Source organism: Balaenoptera ricei, chromosome X (genome assembly GCF_028023285.1).
Source record: "Balaenoptera ricei isolate mBalRic1 chromosome X, mBalRic1.hap2, whole genome shotgun sequence".
Taxonomy (NCBI): domain Eukaryota; kingdom Metazoa; phylum Chordata; class Mammalia; order Artiodactyla; family Balaenopteridae; genus Balaenoptera; species Balaenoptera ricei.
Window position 1 is genome coordinate 14,809,231 of NC_082660.1, and position 18,918 is coordinate 14,828,148.

The 18,918-nt window shown below is 52.0% G+C and overlaps 1 protein-coding gene across 9 annotated transcripts in view; it reads right to left on the reverse strand.

The window, feature by feature from the left end:
- Positions 1–1,653: 1,653 nt before the first annotated feature.
- Positions 1,654–18,918, reverse strand: part of RAI2 (retinoic acid induced 2) — a 397,723-nt gene continuing 380,458 nt past the window's right edge. For 8 of the 9 annotated variants that reach the window (XM_059911412.1, XM_059911407.1, XM_059911406.1 and 5 more), the window contains one exon: positions 1,654–3,626. In XM_059911412.1, the coding sequence (XP_059767395.1) occupies positions 2,022–3,602 (1,581 nt within the window). In that variant the 5' untranslated portion in view covers positions 3,603–3,626 and the 3' untranslated portion in view covers positions 1,654–2,021. The remainder of the gene's footprint in view (positions 3,627–18,918) is intronic. The other variant, XM_059911413.1, reaches the window with a different exon arrangement.

Genomic DNA, 18,918 nt, shown 5'->3' on the forward strand with positions numbered 1-18,918 from the left:
GCTTAAGGGATGGTCTGGCTGGTGTAAGAGAATGGGACTAGTTAGCCTCATGAGAAACAACTATTTGGTTATTTCTCATCGTGCCACACTTTGAGAAATTGTAACAACACAGGCAAAGAGCAGGAAAAAGAAAGTCCAGTAGGGGGGTATGGGTACAGGACCAGCGAACACCGTAACCCTATACACGGAGGGCCTGGTAATAGAAGAACAGTCTCGCAACTGCTTTCCCTCCTGTTCGTGTTCATGGTAACAGCTGGATGCATACTAATTGCAAGAAGTGAAAGAAAGAGGCTGAAGTTTAAAAGCAGGCATGCTGTAATCAGTCTCTCGCCAGCACAATTTCAGACCCAAGTGTGCTGTGCCGCCTAGCAGGTCTATTTTAAACGTACACTCACAGTTCCTCGTTGGTGTGGATGGCTTCGTGCTGTTCTCTTCTTCCAGGTGCATTGCTTCTGTCCATCGAGAGATGGTTTAACGGCGGGTTCTCAGCCTCAGTGCTGTGGACATGGGGATTGGATCACTCTCTGCCGTAGAGACTGCCCTGTGCACTGTGGGATGCGGTCTCTGCCCACCAGGTGCCAGGAGCACCCCCCTCCCCAAGCCATGGCAACCAAAAGCATCTCCAGGCATTGTCAGATGTTCCCTGGAGGGCACGATCACCCCCAGTTGAGAATCACTGGGATAAATTAATAAGGAATGGCTTTCTCTTCCCTCCTCGACCCCACTCCCAAACATCTCTACCCAGGGCCGGGAACTTACATGAGACACCTCCTAATCCACCGGACTTCCCTCTTGCTCTGAGTGGCCTTCGGTAACACTTTTGACTTGCAAGACTATTAGTCATTCAGAACAGTGCTCCTACTACCCTTGAAGAGAAAGTCCTTTCAGCTAAATTCTGGGAGGAGGGAGGAAAAGAAGCAGGTAAATTTCCCTTTAGAGACATTTGTCTGTTTTAGTCTATGGAAGGTTTCAGACAGAATTCTGCACATCCAGGGTCTCTGTGAATTAGAGGGGGGATTGGGTACTTGAAACTCACCTCCCCACCCCCTCCCTTTGCCACATTTTTACAAATGAAGAAAGGGGCCAGAAGGGGAAATGACTTGCTCAAGGTCATACATATTCCTAATCCTCCTTTTCTTTCTTTTTTTAAAACATCTTTATTGGAGTATAATTGCTTTACAATGGTGTGTTAGTTGCTGCTGTATAACAAAGTGAATCAGCTATACATACACATATATCCCCATATCCCCTCCCTCTTGAGCCTCCCTCCCACCCTCCCTATCCCACCCCTCTAGGTGGTCACAAAGCGCCGAGCTGATCCCCCTGTGCTATGCGGCTGCTCCCCACTAGCTATCTATTTTACATTTGGTCGTGTATATATGTCCATGCCACTCTCTCACGTCGTCCCAGCTTACCCTTCCCCCTCCCCGTGTCCTCAAGTCCATTCTCTATGTCTGCATCTTTATTCCTGTCCTGCCCCTAATCCTCCTTTTCTGAGGACATAGGCCAATATGATTCTTCGTTGCCCAATATGCCTGAAGAGCTTCGGTCTCTAAACACGGATAACTTGCAGTGCTTCACAAGCGACAGTTTTGGCCAAACCATGCCAGCTCAGGAATGCAGATTTTATAAATGATAGAATACTGCAACCAGTTAGTGCAAACAAACATTTATTGTGAAATATTCATCCTACCCTTTATTAGGTATTACATCATCAAAGCACTTTGTGGCAATGAAAATAGCTTTTTTACCCCTCTGATTCACCCAATATTCCATTAAAGCTGCAAAAAATGTGCAATCTGCTTGAAAAATAGGTTGCTCTTATTTACTCATTTGTGAAAAGTCAAAAATTAAAAAAGAAAATGAAACTTGCTTACAGGGCCTCTAGAGCCAATTTGCCTTCCCGCTTCCCAGCTACTCCCCAAAATAATTAACAAAGATAATTTGTTTTAAATGCCTTTTTATAAAACCAATGCACCTTTCCCCATATTATAATCATAAAAATTTTAAAAAGCCATTATTTACTTTCTTGGAAAAAAGGTGGCCAGCCGTTGTTTTTTGATTGGGAGCATGTGTATTTCCTGGGAGTTCACTTTCTTTAACTTTATGCTCCGGTTTTTGACGGGTTTCCTAAGGGGCTCCGTGTTTCCCATGGACTCTTCTCCTGGGCTGTTGATGTCATAGCCCTGAAGCATGGAGTCTTCTCTTTTGAAGGAGAAGTTTTTGGTGGACACCCCCGAGAGGCCTTTGATCTTGCCACAGAAGATGGTAGGCACAGTGTCTTCCACGGAGACGATCACCTTGGCCGCCTGGGACTCGCTCACAATCTCAATGTTATTTTCAGCCTTGACCTCACCGCTGGGCTGGCTGGGCGGCTCGGCGGCGTCGCTGCTGCCCATGTGACTATCCATCACGGCTGAGGCCTCGTGGGGCGTGGCGGGGGCAAAGGGCACTTCCGTGCCACTGGGAAGTTTCTCCATCACAGTGTGACCTGGGCTGTCCACTGACCCGCTGCTGTCATACAATGTCTCAGGGGGAGGCTCAGATTTCCGGTGGGCTGCCAGTGACAGGTCTAGGGCTGCATCTTCCTGGCACATCGGGGGACTGACTTCGCCAGCCTTGAGCCAGGGCACCGACTTCATGGAGAGATCCAGGGCCTCGTTCTCACTCCCCATCTTGATGACGGTGTGGCGGCCGAGCTGGAAGTACTCCCTCGGCGGGAGGAGGTCGAAGGGCTTCAGTTCCTCCTTCTGGAGAGGGGTCTGGGTGCCTTTGAAGGGGTGTAGGCCGAAGGAAGATGGTGGCTTTCGGAAGCTGGGGCTGAACTTGGATTCAGGACTCTGAGGCACCGGGATGGGGATGGGGATGGGGACCGGCACAGGCAAGGGGACGATCACAGGGTAGGGAACCAAGAGGGTGGCCGGCGGGACCAGGGGGGACAAGGGGGAGCTAAAGGGCTGGGGGGGCACAGGGGCGTATCCCGGAGGAGGCTGGCAGGGTGGAGGGCCGAGAGCGCCCTGCGAAGGAAACAAATTCTGGAGCACGGCTTCGAAGGGCAACGTGGGCTCCTGCGGCTGGCTGGGGATCCTCAGGTCCAGGAGCTGGGGCTGGGCCTCGGGGTCCTCGGCTCCCTGGAAGAGGTTGTTGTGGATGGCGCTGGAGGAGCACGGGGCCTCCTGTGGCAGGACCAGAGGGGAGTTGAGGTGCTGGAAGACGTGCTGCTCCAGCACCACCGGCAGCTGCACGGGGCCCTGTGTGGTCATGACGTAAGTGGCGTTGCCGTTAGGGTTGAGCTCTGGCGCGGAGCTGCCCTCCACCTGCATGTGAATGGGCATCACCACCGGACTCTCCCCGAGGCACAGGGGCTGCAGCACGGTGGCCGCTACCTTCAGAGCCATGCCGCTCTGGGACTCAGCCGGGGGGTTCAGAATGGACGGGGCCGGCACGGTCACCAGGGCCTTCTTTACCAGGTCGGTGGAGTTGATGTTCCAGGCCTCAGTGGTAATCAGCTGGGCCATGCCATTCTCCAGTCTGTTATTGGTCAAGGCAGGGGAGGAGTCGGTCATGTCCATGGAGAGGTTCTGGGACTGCAGATCGTCCATCACTCAGCTCTGATGCCACTCGGCCTGCAACACAGAACACACCATATGAATCTTCCTTCCGAGACTATTTATAATTGCCTTGAGAGCTCTCTCTACATCTTTTAAAAGTTTCCACATCTTAGTTAACCGGAGAGCACACCCATCTCTCTGTGTATACATACATGTTACAGATATTTCCTAATATATACGAACACACCCATACGATCAGCTGTGCGTGGACAGCCCCAATTTAACAGACGATTAAACTATAAACACAGATGATGTAATGACTAAATAGCCAAGTGAGGTTAAACAGAGTATTGTGAAGCCGAATACTCACTCAGCTTATATGTTTAGCCTGCAACAAACACAAAGTTTCATTCCACATTGTTCTATCGGACAGCTAAGATACGCGGGGATTGGACTTGTTCAAATTCAAATATGCAGCAAAGACTTACTTTCCTTTAAGAAAAAAAATAGAACCCTGTCACTTTAGAATATTGTATGAAGTTGGAAGGGGGCCATCCCAGTTATGGAAAGCATTTAAAAAACTCTTTGTAGCAGCAATAATTCTTCCAAAAGAGGCTTGATGAGAGGAACAGCAGTGTATTTATACAAGGCTCATTACAGTTGTCTCCCTCCAACCAGTGACACCCCCTTTCCTCCTGTAATAGGAAAAGCCACTCCGAGGAGCAAGGTGAAGACAGGATAACTTGCACGAATGCTCATTGGGTCCAGCGTCACTTTCCCCATGCCGTCTGTCTGACCCGTGACCTGTCTCTCCTAACTTCTAGCTGTCAAGAGGAACAGATGTTGATGAATCTAGGGCTGGGGAAATGGAACCCCTGTTGGAAACAAACATCCTCAAAGGTGAGATATACTTTCTTGATGTCCGCGGCACCACTGGCCACCTCCTGAGAAGCCAAAGAAGCCCAGCGCCGGTGCTTCCTGGAGGAAGCAGGGCTGCAGCTGCGATATGGCTCTCCATGGAAACGCGTCCATATTTAGCCTTGTTACCATGGAGAAGGCAGGCACCATGTCTAACTCGGGGATCTGTGCAGCCCTGGAGTCTGGTTGGGCTCAATAATAATTCAATAATCCTCAGTCTTGCTGGGCAGGCCTTGGGCAACTCCGATTCTTGACCTCACCTGTCTGAGCTGTCTAGACTTTCGTCCTGTGGTCAACTTGCCCTTCTCTCCTCACCCCGAAATTACCAACACAACCTCCAAAACAAGAGAGGCGGCCCAGCACACCATGGGATTAGAAGTGAACAAATGAGGCCTCACTACAGGAAGGCAGCTTTAAGAAATGAACAAGTCTGTGACATTTCCGGACAATCACAACGTGTCACATGCACAGAACAAGGAGTTTCTCTGAAGCAGGAGGAGGGGCGGACAAGGGGAAGGATGCTGTGCAAAGAACGCTATGGCGGAGGAGCGGTGACGGATGCCCTCGGCAGGGCACACCGCGGAGCCTCCGAGGGAGGGCACCGGAGCCCAGCTCCCTAGGGGCAGGGTGCGCTCCAGAAATGATCACGAAGTGGCCCAGCGTGGTGGCCAATGATGCCCTCGGGGCAGAGTAGGGAGGAAGCCTGTCCCCAGCGAGGCTGAGGGGGCTTGCCCCAGCTGAGGGGCCTGCTTTCTCCTGAGAGGCGCGCTCCCTGATTCAGCCCGGAAAATGCCATGCCTTCAATACACCATGCATTCACTCTTCCATCCAACCAATCAATTTGCTGAATGCCTACTGCCTGCCCAACGCTCTGCTGGGGGCTGGAGATGCTCCCGCTTGCACGGGGATTAGCGCCTACCGGGGGTGCACGCGTTGATCGGACAGAGACTGGCGAGCATGAGAAGGCCCCAGAGTGAAGCCAGGAGGGCATGAGCCTCGGCAGGACAGAGCTCTGCCGGCCACTCACGGACAGCCCTTCGAAGGCCCTGAGCGCCCAGGGCCTCCTCCAGAAGGGTCGCCCTGCCCCTCACAGTGGCCAGAACTCAGGGCGGGGTGGCAAAAGGCTGAAGGGAAGCTTGGGCGGGGCTGCTGAGGACAGGGACGGCAGCGGTCTGAGAAGGCACCCACGGCCGCCCATCTGAGTGGCTTCTGAGGGCCTGTGAGGCAGGTGACCAGAAGAAGTCATGTTCTGTGTTTCCCGCGGGTTTGGGATTGCCCAGCTGTGAGGCTGCTTTCTCATAACAGGCTACACGTGTCCGCCTTCCAAACGTGGCGGCCTCCCTCCCTCTCCGCCTCCCTCAACCCGCCGTCACGTCGCCGAGGGCGGGACGGCAGGCGTCTCAGCGCCTGCCCCACCTGCTCCTGGCACACACCTTCAGCTCCGGCGGTGGCTCGCGTCTCCTCCCGCAGCCTCACTCCTCTCCCTGCCTGGCCCCGGTTCTAGGACTGCGAATCCTCCAGAACCTTCCCACTCAGAGTATGCGGAGTCCATCCTGCCAGGTGAGGGTGCCTCCCACAGGGCCCTGCTCCTCCCACAGGGGGCGCTCAGTGGCTTTAAACTCTTGCCATCAGACCCCCTGCCGGGGCCAGATGGGATGCGGGACAGGCCAGGATGCAGGTGGCGGTGCGCGGCATCTCAGGGGCCAAGGGCCGAACTATCACCCCTGCCTCCTCCCACATGACAGCTTTGGACCTGCCTGATGACCGAGCCAAGCAGGCCCGGGAAGCAGCCCCAGTCCCTCACCTAGGGGCCTGCTGAGACGCCGCCCGCCGGTCCCCACCGGGGACTGAGCACCCGCTCGCCATCAGGTACCACGCGGGGCCCAGGACTACACTGCCTTCATCAAGCACCCTCCCGCCTCCCGGGGGCTCTTCCCCTCTTTCGCCCTTCTCCTCCTCCCCTCCTTCACCCTGACGGCAGGCACCCCGACTCTGCGCCGGCAGCTGGGGGGCCGGAGTGGGTGTCACTGTTGTAGGAGCCGGTGCTGGAAGCCCCAGGGATGCCCTGAGGATGACAACCAGCTGGTGAGATGAGGGCTCACAGGGCAAGTCCGTGTCCCTGAGGACAAGCCAGAAGCCAGACGCTGACTGGAGAGGTCGTGTCCCAGAAGCCACCACGTAATGCTCAAGTGTGGGGGGGGGCATTTCTTCAGAGGTGGCAGGGAGCCTTTTGTTTGGGTTTTTCAAAATATTGTTTGCAAATGGATTTAAATGAGATCGGCCATCCATTCGGCCTGCACCTGTTACCCCTGGGGGTATGGGGCGGGGCGTAAAGGGAGGGGAAGTGAGCGATCTGGATCTGCGGTTGCTGGAGACCCTCGCTCTCTTGGCCCGTGGCCAGTTGCCTACGTGCCCCCCAGATGGAGACTCTGGGGAGAAGCCTCAGGGCACAGAGCAGCTCGGAGACCTGTGGGGTCACAAAATTGCCACCTGAACCCCTTGTCTAACTATCACGAAGATCTAAGGATACCAGAGGCACGTTGTCCCTAGGATCTGCCCCTCAGCTTGGAGCCCTCTTGGGCCTTGACCTTCACCCAGCCAACTCCTTCCTGCTCACCTGTCAGACTCCGGAGTCTCATCCTCTGAGATCTCCCCCAACCCCACTGAGCTCCCCCAGGACCCCAACTTACCTTGTCTAGTCCTGACCCTCCCCTCATACTGGCATTGCCAGTATGAGAAACAACTTTCTCACTTGCTCATCTTTATATCCGTAGGCTGGTGAATCCTTTCAGAAAGGAGGGCGTGAATGAGTATCTAGGCCTTTCGCAACCTGGCGTTCTCATAACCAGCGTCTTGTCACATTTATAGAATCATAGCATATCAAGACTGGCAGGGACATTAAAGCTGACATCTCTGTCCTCTTCCCGATCTTTTTTACAGATGAGGAAACCATGACCCAGGAAGGCTGAATAAAACCCACTGGAGGCCAGTTATCACAGAGGTCACCATGCTCTTGTTGTGGAGAGAGCAGAGGGTCAGGCCCACGGGTGCCACGGAGGGGAACATGGCAGGCACCCACCTTCACCAGCCAGGGGGGACTCCAATGACGAGACAGTAGATGCGAAAGCACTTTGTGGACAGGGAAGAGTTTGACGGGGTGACCTGTGAATGGATTCATCCTCGGGTCCCGTGTTTCTCTGACACACACAAAGAAGACCAAAGCAAAGCGGCACGTGTGCCGTTTTCCTGATAAGGAGTTACATTCGTGAAGAAGCCAACCTGGGGCCCAACTCCCAGGCAGTCGGTCAGTGACCCGCCCCACATCTGTACCCCACTGGGTGCCCTGCAAGCCGGGCCCGCCTCTCAGGCCTCCTGCCTCCAGAGCGTTGCACAAAGGACTCAATTTACCTTACAGGCTTCCATACAGATTGACATTGTTTTGACGAGGATTCATTTACAGCTTAATTACAAAAGTGAAAACAGTTGACCACTCAGATAATTTAGACTATTCTCTAGGTCGTAGAGTCCATCTATTTCCCTGTTGTGGGCATTTAACACCTAATCTCTCTCTCCCTCTCTCTACACACACACACACACACACACACACACACACACACACACTCACCCTAATACCCTCAGCTACACCCTAAATGATCCCATGGGGACCCCCTGAGGAGCCCACACCAACTCCAACTCAAGGAAGTTCAGAATGGGACTGCGAACCCCGCTCTAACCCAGGACAGGGCCCCCGAGACCGCCTCACGCACAGCTTGATTTCTGAGCTGGGAACTTGGACAAAAGCCCTGGGGGCATGCCAGGAGCCCTATATCACCTTCTAGAGAGGGGCTTGATTTTGTACTGTGAATTGAGAGCATTTTCACCACAGAAACAACTATCAAGACGACCACAAGGCCCCTGGTCTGCAGCGCCAAGCGCCCCTGAGGAAATGCTTGAGGACTCGGTTCCTAGGTCTGGTGGGCAGGGTCACCTCGTGGTGACACAAGCCAGGGGCCACTGGCTGCTTGGGAGCCCTGTGACGACCCTGGGACCACTGGAGTGAGGTCACGGGGAAGTGAGCTCAGCCTCAGGGGAAGCAGTCTTAGTGATCTGGGCAGATTCCACCTCCAGGACCTGGATGCTCTAGGGCGGGCCGTTCTGGAGTCCCCTGGTTCCGATCCTGTGGACACCCCCTTCAGCCCGAACAGCCTGCAGACGTGACCTGCCCTCCTCTTCCCCTGAAGTCAGCCTCACCTAGATATTTTATCAAGATAAATTTCTTCCTCTAAGACATTCATTTTCGGGACTTCCCTGGTGGCACACTGGTTAAGAATCCGCCTGCCAACGCAGGAGACACGCGTTCGAGCCTTGTTCCGGGAAGACCCCACATGCCGCGGGGCAACTAAGCCCGTGCGCCACAACTACTGAGCCTGTGAGCCATAACTACTGAGCCCGTGAGCCATAACTACTGAGCCCTCGTGCCTAGACTCCGTGCTCCACAACTACTGAGCCTGCGCTCTAGAGCCCACGAGCCACAACTCCTGAGCCCGTGAGCCATAATTACTGAAGCCCACGTGCTTAGAGCCGGAGCTCCGCAACAAGAGAAGCCACCGCAATGAGAAGCCCGCACACTGCAACAAAGAGCAGCCCCCGCTCGCCGCAACTGGAGAAAGCCCGCGCGCAGCAGCCAAAAATAAATAAATAAAAATAAATAAATTTATTTTGAAAAAAAGACATCCATTTTCTAAAAATATATCCTGATACTATGTGTTTTCCAACTGTAAGATATCAACAGCTTTGGTTTTTATGGAGCCTGTAGGCAGCCATCATTTTTTCAGGTCAGAATTGGATCGTCCACGTCCTTGGAGCGGCAGCAGCATTACCTGAGAGCCTGCTAAAAATGCAGAGTCTCGAGCCCCACCCCAGACCACCTGGATCAGCACCTGCATCTCGACAAGCTCCCGGGATGATCTGTGTGCACGTTCACATCTGACAAGTGCTGGCTTACCTCTGGTTCTCAACTTGGCTACACATTAGAATCACGCGGGAGCTTTAAAAAATCCTGATGCCTGGGTCCCACTACCAAGACTCTGACTTAATTGGTCTGGGGTACAGCCGGGGCACTGGGGTTTCGAAAAATTCCCTAGGTGACTCTACTGTGCAGTCAGAATGGCCTTAATCCAAAGGCCAGAGAACAAGGCACCTGGTCAGCCAACCTTCTTCTTAGTGGCTGACCTTGCTTCTTACTTCACAGAAAAGATTAAGGCCATCAAGTCCGGAATTCCCTCAACTTCCACCCCGGTCATCACAGAGTCTTCCCATGTGCCCCCGCCCCCGGGAAAAAGTGAGGTGTCACTCCTTCTTGCAAGGCTGACTTCCCAGAGACCTCTGTAAGCATCCTCCCACTCCCAACTGCACCCTATTCTAAATCTATTTCTTGCTTTCGATCCAGCACTTAAAACTACACCCTCGGACTTACCTGGTGGCGCAGTGGTTGAGAATATGCCTGCCAATGCAGGAGACACGGGTTCGAGCCCTGGTCTGGGAAGATCCCACATGCCGCGGAGCAACTAGTCCCGTGAGCCACAGCTGCTGAACCTGCGCGTCTGGAGCCTGTGCTCCGCAACAAGAGAGGCCGCGATAGTGAGAGGCCCGCGCACCGCGATGAAGAGTGGCCCCCGCTTGCCGCAACTAGAGAAAGCCCTCGCGCAGAAACAAGGACCCAACACAGCCAAAAATAAATAAATAAATTAATTAATTAAAAAAAAATTCTAAAAAAAAAACTACACCCTCAATGATCAACCTAATTCTGTATAAAAATCACCAGCCACTTACTATGAGTGAAATGAGCAGAGCATAACTTTCATCCTTTAATACAACGTGGGTATGCTTTCACCATTCAGGACCTGATATGCACTAAATGTCTAAGAAGTAATTCCAACTGGGTAAAAGATGGTTCTGCTCTCCCCACAGGGTGTAATAATCGTCAATTACTTGCCCCAGTGATTAAATTTTCTGAGCTTCAAACATCAGCACAGGGCGTTTCTACTGAAGCTGTGAACATAATTATCACATGAATGTATTCCCAAATTGGCTACAATACGGAGAATACACAAAATAGTCACCTGGTTTACAGCTGATTGCCTTTTACACGCAGAGGTCTACACGGCCCTCCAAAAGGACTATGACCGCCCAGGTTAGCTTTGGGAACGAGTTCCCCAACATGTTACTTCATTTATTAAAACAGTGGTGGCCATGCAGCTCGTGACTGAGTCTCACCTTCGGGAAGGTGGGCAGCGGCCGTGGGGAGTTCTGCCAGAGAGGACTGAGTGCAAATCTTAGCTCTGATGTGATGTGATATTGGTGAAAAATGGGAGCTGTGAGACAATCAGGCAGAGGAAGCAGAGAGCCTGAGCATCGTAAACCGGCCACTGACACCAGGGCACTCCCAGGCCTTCCCGGCGAGCAGGGTAAAGTCATCATAAAACTTATTTATGTCCATTTGACCATCTCATCCTTTTTATTCCCATTTTTCTATTTTATGGCATATGTAATAAATAAATACAGGAAGACATATATAACTTAACAATGTGTATGTGTTGAGGGGGTGTTCAATTCTTTCTTTTTTTTCTGATAGGAGTGCAAGCATGAAAAAGTTGGAACTCAGCAGGAGAGACAGAGCTTCCAAGGCCCAGCGAGACTTCCAAGGGTCCCCCCTGCCTGAACGAGTCCTGGGGTCACTGGCCCAGGCCACCCCTCACATTCTGCAGAGCAGGAAGCTGAGGTTCAGAGATTGAGTGAGGCTCAGAGCTTGTAGCGTGCAAGATTCTCAGACCTGCGCTCCTCCAAAAGCACAGTCCCTCAGCCATTGCCTTGGGTTCAAATTTCACTTGAGTCAAAGGGGTCCCCTGCTACATCTGTATCCCTTAACCAGAGTCCAACACCAAAGTATGTGGGATGGTCTGATTCAACCATCAAACTGTCAAATAGAGTTTGATGGGTGAGGAGCTTGATAAAAAAGATGAAATAAACCCTCGAGTCCATGATACCTAATAGACAAGAAATTGAAATAGAAGTAAAAGATGAGATTCAAGACACACACACACACACACACACACACACACACACACACACACACGAGCTCTTTGTGACTGGGGTAAAGTCATTTTGTGTCCCTGGGACTCAGTTTCCTCTTCTGTAACCTGCGGTACTGCCCCCCTCTCATGGTGGGGTGGAAAGTTAACTCAGGCCTCCCACGAGTGAGTGGTGCCTGCCGGGAAGGAGTCAAACCCGGCCTTCTAGGAATTGCTGCGGGTCCTGAGGGATGGGGAGGTGTGGGAATTCAAGAGACTTGGATGGAAGAGGGAAAGGGCACAAGGGGGTGGGGGGAGGGCAGAATGGGGGCGGGTCTTTCTGGGCCACTCCCACGACTCCCGAGAAGACTCCATTCCCTATCCTCCCAGCGTGGGTGAGGGGAGCAGCTCGGAGGGAGGCACCAGGAATGGTGAAGAGGGAAAGGTTAGAGAAAGGAGGCAGGCTCCTTTGGGAGTTCTGGTTCATCTTTAAACCAGGCCAGGGGAGAAGAGAAGGCCAAAAGGAGGGGAGAAGGTAAGAAGACCTCTTCGGCTTCAGTCAGAGCATGGTTTATCTCTCTTGGGACTCGACTTCCAGAGCAGGGCAGTGTCTGTGGGGTGAAGACATCACAGCGCTGTCGGGAACCCACGATGTGCCAAACGTCCCTACGACGTGGTAGGATTCCACCAGGGCACAGGAGGGATCTGGGGGTCTGGCTGTGGAGGGTGCCACGCGGTTGCCCTGGTTCCTTTCTGGCCCAGGAGGAGACTGTCAGATGTCTTTGCATTTCCGATCTCATTTTACACCCCCAAGTACCTCCAGCCTGCCCACAGAGGACCTATGGCGGCCCTTGGGCTGCAGGCCTGGGTGCGGCGCCAGAATAGAGAACTAGGTTCACGTCCACTCATGTATGTATTCTTTCAAAGGCTATCCGAGTACCCTTACCGCGTGCCAGGCGCGCATCTCCTAGTCCTCCGCCCCGAGGCTCCTCTCTCCGCAGGCTCACTGTCTTCTCTCTCAGCTCAATTCCCCAAGGATTAGCCAACTGATACTCTCCCAGGGCGATCTGCTTCTAACAGGGCTCCCTCAAGGTGCACTGTTCTTGCAGAGGTAAAGGAGTAAGTCTCTAAAAGAATGCCAGTCCCTAGACAGCAATGGGAAGAGATGTCAGTGCGAGGACCCCTCTAAGGTAGGGGAGAAATGCTTACTGTCCAGAGAGGGCTGCCCCTGAAACTAAGAGGAAAGAAGCACCCTCCTCAAGTCTTGGTGAGCCCAGGGGAAGGGGAGAGACACAGATCAGAATCACCAGAGAAAATCATAAAGAACTGCTGGTGGTGGCAGGGGACACTCACCCAGATGTGGGCTGTGAGAGTCCAGGAGTGTCCACCCCTGCACTCGGCCAAGGTCCCAGAGCCTTAAGCTGGACACACAGCACCCGAACACCCTCAGGTGCTGGTGCCGGAGTGGCCATCTCGTGCAGGAGCACAGGTCATGTTCAAGATCTCTCGCCAGGGTCTATCATCTTAAAAAGCTATGGTGTTTGGAGATTTTTCTGGCAATAAAGAAACCTCTTAAATAAGGAACAAAGAGGGAAAAAAACCTGCTCCTGGAAGAGAAAATACTTCTAATTAGATTGAGATACAAAGGTTAAATTTTTGTTCTGGGAAAAGGACTGTTTATAATCCTGTGTCATTAGCAGGACATTTTCCAGAGACTAGTGTGCCAGAAATAGACCCTCTGAGGGGTCACTGGAAGGAAGGGGTGCAGATTTGCGAGGTGCAAAGGACTGGAGTTCAGATTTTCCCTTTATCCTAATGCACATGAGCCCCTCACCAACTCTCGGCATGAAAACTGTGCCAGTCTCACCTGGGCACTGCCCCGCGCGCCCCCCCCCCCCACTCCCAAGAGTGGTCAGAAGTACAAGCTTCGAACTCAGACAGGCCTAGGTTCAAATTTCAGCTCTGCCTAACTTTGCTAGCTGTGTGACCTTGGGCAAGTTAGTTCTAAGCCTCAGTTTCCCTCTGTGCAAAATGGAGCTTAAAAAAGACCTGGGGTGGGGGAAGACCTGGAGTGGTTGTAAGGATGAAAGGAAATAATCAGTGTAAAGTACCTGGCACAGGGCCTGGCACTTAGAAAGTTCCCAGTAAAACACAGCTAGGGCTTCCCTGGTAGCACAGTGGTTAAGAATCCGCCTGCCAATGCAGGGGACACTGGTTCGAGCCCTGGGCCGGGAAGATCCCACATGCCGCGGAGCAACTGAGCCCGTGTGCCACAACTACTGAGCCTGCGCTCTAGAGCCCGCGAGCCACAACTACTGAGCCCACATGCCACAACTACTGAAGCCAACGCGCCTAGAGCCCGTGCTCCGCCACAAGAGAAGCCACCGCAACGGGAAGCCCTCACACCGCAACGAAGAGTAGCCCCCGCTCGCCGCAACTAGAGAAAGCCTGCGCGCAGCAACGAAGACCCAACGCAGCCAAAAAAAAAAAAAGTTGGTGATAATGTTAAAAATAACATGGCTACCATCATCATCACCACTACCGTCACCATCGTCATCACCACTGTCATCGTCTTCAGCTTCATCATCAGCATTCTCACTGTCATAGCCATCACATCATCACCATCATGACTGTCACCTTGTCACCAGCATCACCGTCATCATTATCAGATCCACTGCCTATATTTCCTCTCAGCGTCTTAAGTAGCATTACAAATGCTCCCAATGGGTTTGTACATTCAGTTTCTGAGTTAAAACCCTGTTTGTTCAGAGGTTCGTTTTAAAATCAGCTGCTAGGAACTGGGAAGGCATTTACCATAGAATTAATATTACATCTGATGGCGAGGTTTCCACAAAAACTCACTTAACCCCCAGCATAGCTGAAATGTTGAACATTTGCAGTGAAAATAGAAAACAACACTGTTGCCCTACAGGAAATGAAAGACAATGGGAAAACAATTCAATAAATACAAAAATCTACTTCTCATTCAGGCTGAGAGGCTGGGAGAGAAAGAAGAGGTGGACAGAGCCTTTTGTGTCTGGAATATGGACTCATGAGCATTTGTAAAGTTCCAAAGTGATCGCTGATTGGCTGTGATGCGTAATTTCACTTCAGAACCTACAGTTTTCTTTCTCCGTGACAGAAGGGCCTAAATAGCTCTCCTCTCCTGCCTAGCTGCAAGATTAGGGGCATTTTCTCAAAAACAAGGGAGGGGTGGAAGAGGAGAGGAATGGGGTAAGGACAAGAGGGAGAGAGAAAGCAGAGGAATTTTCTGAGATAACTGGGCAAGAGTTGAAGGAAAGAAGGTTGCTCAGCTGGAAGAGAGAAAACCGAGAAACTGAGGAAAGCTGTGAGAAAAAGGCTGAATGAGCTTCCCTGTAGAATGAGGGAAAACAGGGAATTGTTCACCAGCACTAGAGGTACATGAGAAAGGTGACCCAAATTCGGGGAAAGCTTCTCCCATGCTTTGAAGACCACCAAGCACATTCACTTATGACTTGAGTTGTCAGTCATAGAAAACAACACAGATTAGTCTTCTTTCGGCGCCTGGTCTTCGCCTTTGCCTGCCTCTCGCCCCCTCCTTGGGCAGTCAGAATTGGGTTTCCTCTATCAAAAGTGGGTTTTCCAGAATGCAGCTGATAAACTCATTCTCAATGAGGTCTATGACTAACAGGTTCAAGAACTATGTTTCCTTTATTGGTATAATAAACTTAATTCAGTCAGTGATAATGTTATGGACAAAGAAATGAAATCCTAATTGAGCGATTTCAGACACCAACCGAAGGGAGAGATCTTACTTATCCTGAAATCCCTCCATAGAGATGAGAGCCTACAGCTACGACCAAGTTTGCTGGCTCCATTAAAAGGCACTTGACGTGCAAAAAGGGGATGGGACATGGCCTCAACCTTTAAGCCTTCAGAGCTTACAGAGGAAGTGAATGCGAGTCAATTCTTCATTCCTTCCTGGACTCAATCAACAAACACTTGCTGTTCACATATCAGGAACCACATGAGTATGTGGCTCCCGGGTCCAGAGGTTTTAGCAATATCTGGAACTGTCTTCACAGGTCCCTGTTACTGAACTGGCTACCTCCTCCAGCTCTGGTCCCTGTCTTACCAGGTTTCTCTGCAGAGGTTAGGGGTCTCAAAGGACTGCACCCCCATGCACACATGCTACTGCAATGTCACAGCCACGGTGGAAGCCTAACGACCACCAACTGTGGCAGACACGGTAAGGAGGGGGAGGGGAAAGCTGTTGGGTTTTGATGATCCCAATTGGCTCCTTATCTTAGTTTGGGCTTCTCCACAGACTGGCTTGACTGCAAGAAGTTTCTTTGGCAGAAGATCTAGAAAACACCAGCAGAGAAGTGAAGCACTGAGACTTGGAAAGGAAGGAAGCCAACTTATCAAGTTAGTTACCACGGCGGGCAACTGGGGCTCAGCTGCACAGGTAACGCTGGGAGACAGTGGAGAACACCTGCCTGGGAGTTGGGGCATTTATTCACCAACCTCCATCCATCAGACGTCAAGGGCTGCTCCTGGACGATGTGTTAATTCCTTGGCACTTCCAGCCAGCCCAGCACGCGGGCCTAGTGCACTCCTGAGACTAAGAAAAGAAAGCCTGAGGGAAACCCACAGGTATTTTCAGTGAGCAGCCTTTGGAGTATAGGGGCCACTCTGAGAGGGCATGGGGACAGGATGTCAACCACGTCCGCTACACCAGCCATGCCCTGGAAAGTTCTAGTGCTTATCATGTGATGACCCAAATGTCACCAATTCAGACCACCATGACCAGGTGTTTCCCCAACTGGTGGCACTTTCTATGACCCCTGTGAAGAAGACACTCTGTTATGGTAACAATCTCCAAGCCACAGAGGAATCTGCTAGAAGTGTGCCTTGAGATCTCATAAAGAGCCAGGCACATGACGAGGCCAGAGACAGCTCCCTTTCCAAAAGCAAAATGTTCCAGAGATGCTCAGCTTGGCCAATGTGCTCCTTTGCTAGAATATAATTTGGGCCCTCAAGAAAGTTCTTTTAATCATATTTGTGCTGGCTAGAATGCAAGATGTTCCTGGGATGAGTCATAGAGGGAGTTTCTCTTCTAGTGATCTTGTGTTCCAACTCAGGGCCCAAAAAACAATAAATAAACAAATGCCACTTCACTTCATCAGCTGCATACCGCCTAAAAATAATAATAATAGTAACCTCGACCTGAGAAGTACGCAGACAATGCAGGAAGAGGGCGGAGAGTGCTTGTCTTTTCAACAGGGAGCCTTCTTTCTGGAATTCTGTTTTGTCAGAAGCACCCCTCTGCCTGGAGACAAGCTCTCTCAAGAACAGAACAAGGCACTCTGCAGAATCTTTGGGTTGGTGAGTCTTTGGAAATTCTAGAAAGGCACTCTATCTTAAAGCAAGTATCGTGGCTGCGGCTAATATAGCATAAACAATGCAAGGGTGCTGTATGGGGAGGAAAGGCTGCAGTATAACATCTGGCTAGTTGACGATGAAGATTATAGGTGTTATTTCCTATTTTCTTTCGGGGAAGAGTTCTGGAACGTGTGTTCACACACACACATGCATACACCCCACGGTGGGCAAGCAGGAATGAGTCCGCCTGTCGTCCCTCTAACACTCGAGGTGGTCCCCAAACCAGGATCCATGATAATTCTCCTTTGTCCTCACCTGCTCCACCCCTGAGTTCCACTCATTAAACCTTTGCTCCCAGAAGTGACAATGTGAACTGGGTCTTGCCACGGGGGCAGGATTTCAGGAGATGAGATGGTGGAATGAGCTGGGTGGGCGGTCCAGAGGCAGGAGGAAAGGCACAAGAGGGGTGTAGAGCCTGGGGCCCGGGGCTGGGGAGGGTCTGAGGGAGAGACAGGGTGCTGTGAACATGAGAGGCGTGTTGGGCTCCTCCAAAGGGGTTTAAAAGTTGCCCTTCAGGGCTTCCCTGGTGGCGCAGTGGTTGAGAATCTGCCTGCCAATGCAGGGGACGCGGGTTCGAGCCCTGGTCTGGGAAGATCCCACATGCCGCGGAGCAACTCGGCCCGTGAGCCGCAATTACTGAGCCTGCGCGTCTGGAGCCTGTGCTCGGCAACGAGAGGCCGCGATAGTGAGAGGCCCGCGCACCGCGATGAAGAGTGACCCCCACTTGCCGCAACTAGAGAAAGCCCTCGCACAGAAACGAAGACCCAACACAGCCATAGATACATACATACATACATAAATAAAAAGAATGTAAGCAGACAAGAATAGCATTAAAAAAAATAAATAAATTAAAAAAGTTGCCCTTCAGCAATGAACCCATGCGCCAAAGGATTGCCGACTCAACCAACGCAATTTTGATGTTTCCACAGGCCCTGCTGAAGAGAAGGTCATGATTCAGTCATGAGACCATTAGATAGGGAGGGAAAGAGTGAGTAGATTAATTTGCGGGACTTTGCTAGCTCTCCCCTCCCCCTCACACACGCACAAACACACACACACACACACACTCACACTCACAAGTTGAGAATAATAAGCTATTTACTAAGCATTTGCTTATTATGTGCCAGGCGCCCTGCTAGGCGTTTCACATTCATTTTCTCATCCACTTTCTCAGCAGCCGCAGCAGATCAGTACCACCTTGGTTTCAATTGGTTTGTTCGCTTTTCTTTTTCCCCCACAAACTGAGGAAGGCAGGTCTGGGGGATGGTGGGGGAGGGGAAGAGAAGGCCCCACGCGGGGGGCTGCTGAGGGTGGCGAAGGGGGAGTGTCTTCTTGCCTCTGGCCAGAGCCTAGAACTCCCTGGCCTGCTTCTGCCCCTGCAGCAGGCCTCCACCTGAGCTCCCCGCTCCACCACTGGCCCTGCACCAGCCACCCCTGGCCCCTGAAGGACAACGCTCTCTTCCTAAACCTCAACGAATCCCAGGTAAGGGTTCATTCCCACCCTTCCCAGAAAAGTATGTCATCTGTGGCCAACCGGCCAGCTGTTCGCCATACCCATCTCTTCATCTGCCTGGACTACGTTTCCCAGCCTCCCTTGCAGTTTGGTGCGGCCACGCCCCTGAGTTCTAGCAAACAGAATGTGGGTGGAAGTGATGCACAGCACTTCCAGGACTGGCTCCTACAAACCTTCCATGCACGATGCCCCAACCTCTTTCGCCTCCCCTCAGCTTGATGCACAGGGACCTCCTGGAAGCCACCTGATGGAGACAGTGGAGCCACAAGACGGAATCTGCACACCTGACTCATGGCTTGGTGGAGGGCGACCGGCCATCGGCAACATCCACTTTGGGCTTTATGTGAGGAAGGAATAAACTTCTGTTGTACTTGAGCCGCAATACACATTCGACTTGTTCAGAACAGCAGCTGGCATCACCTCACCGGACACCGTGCTT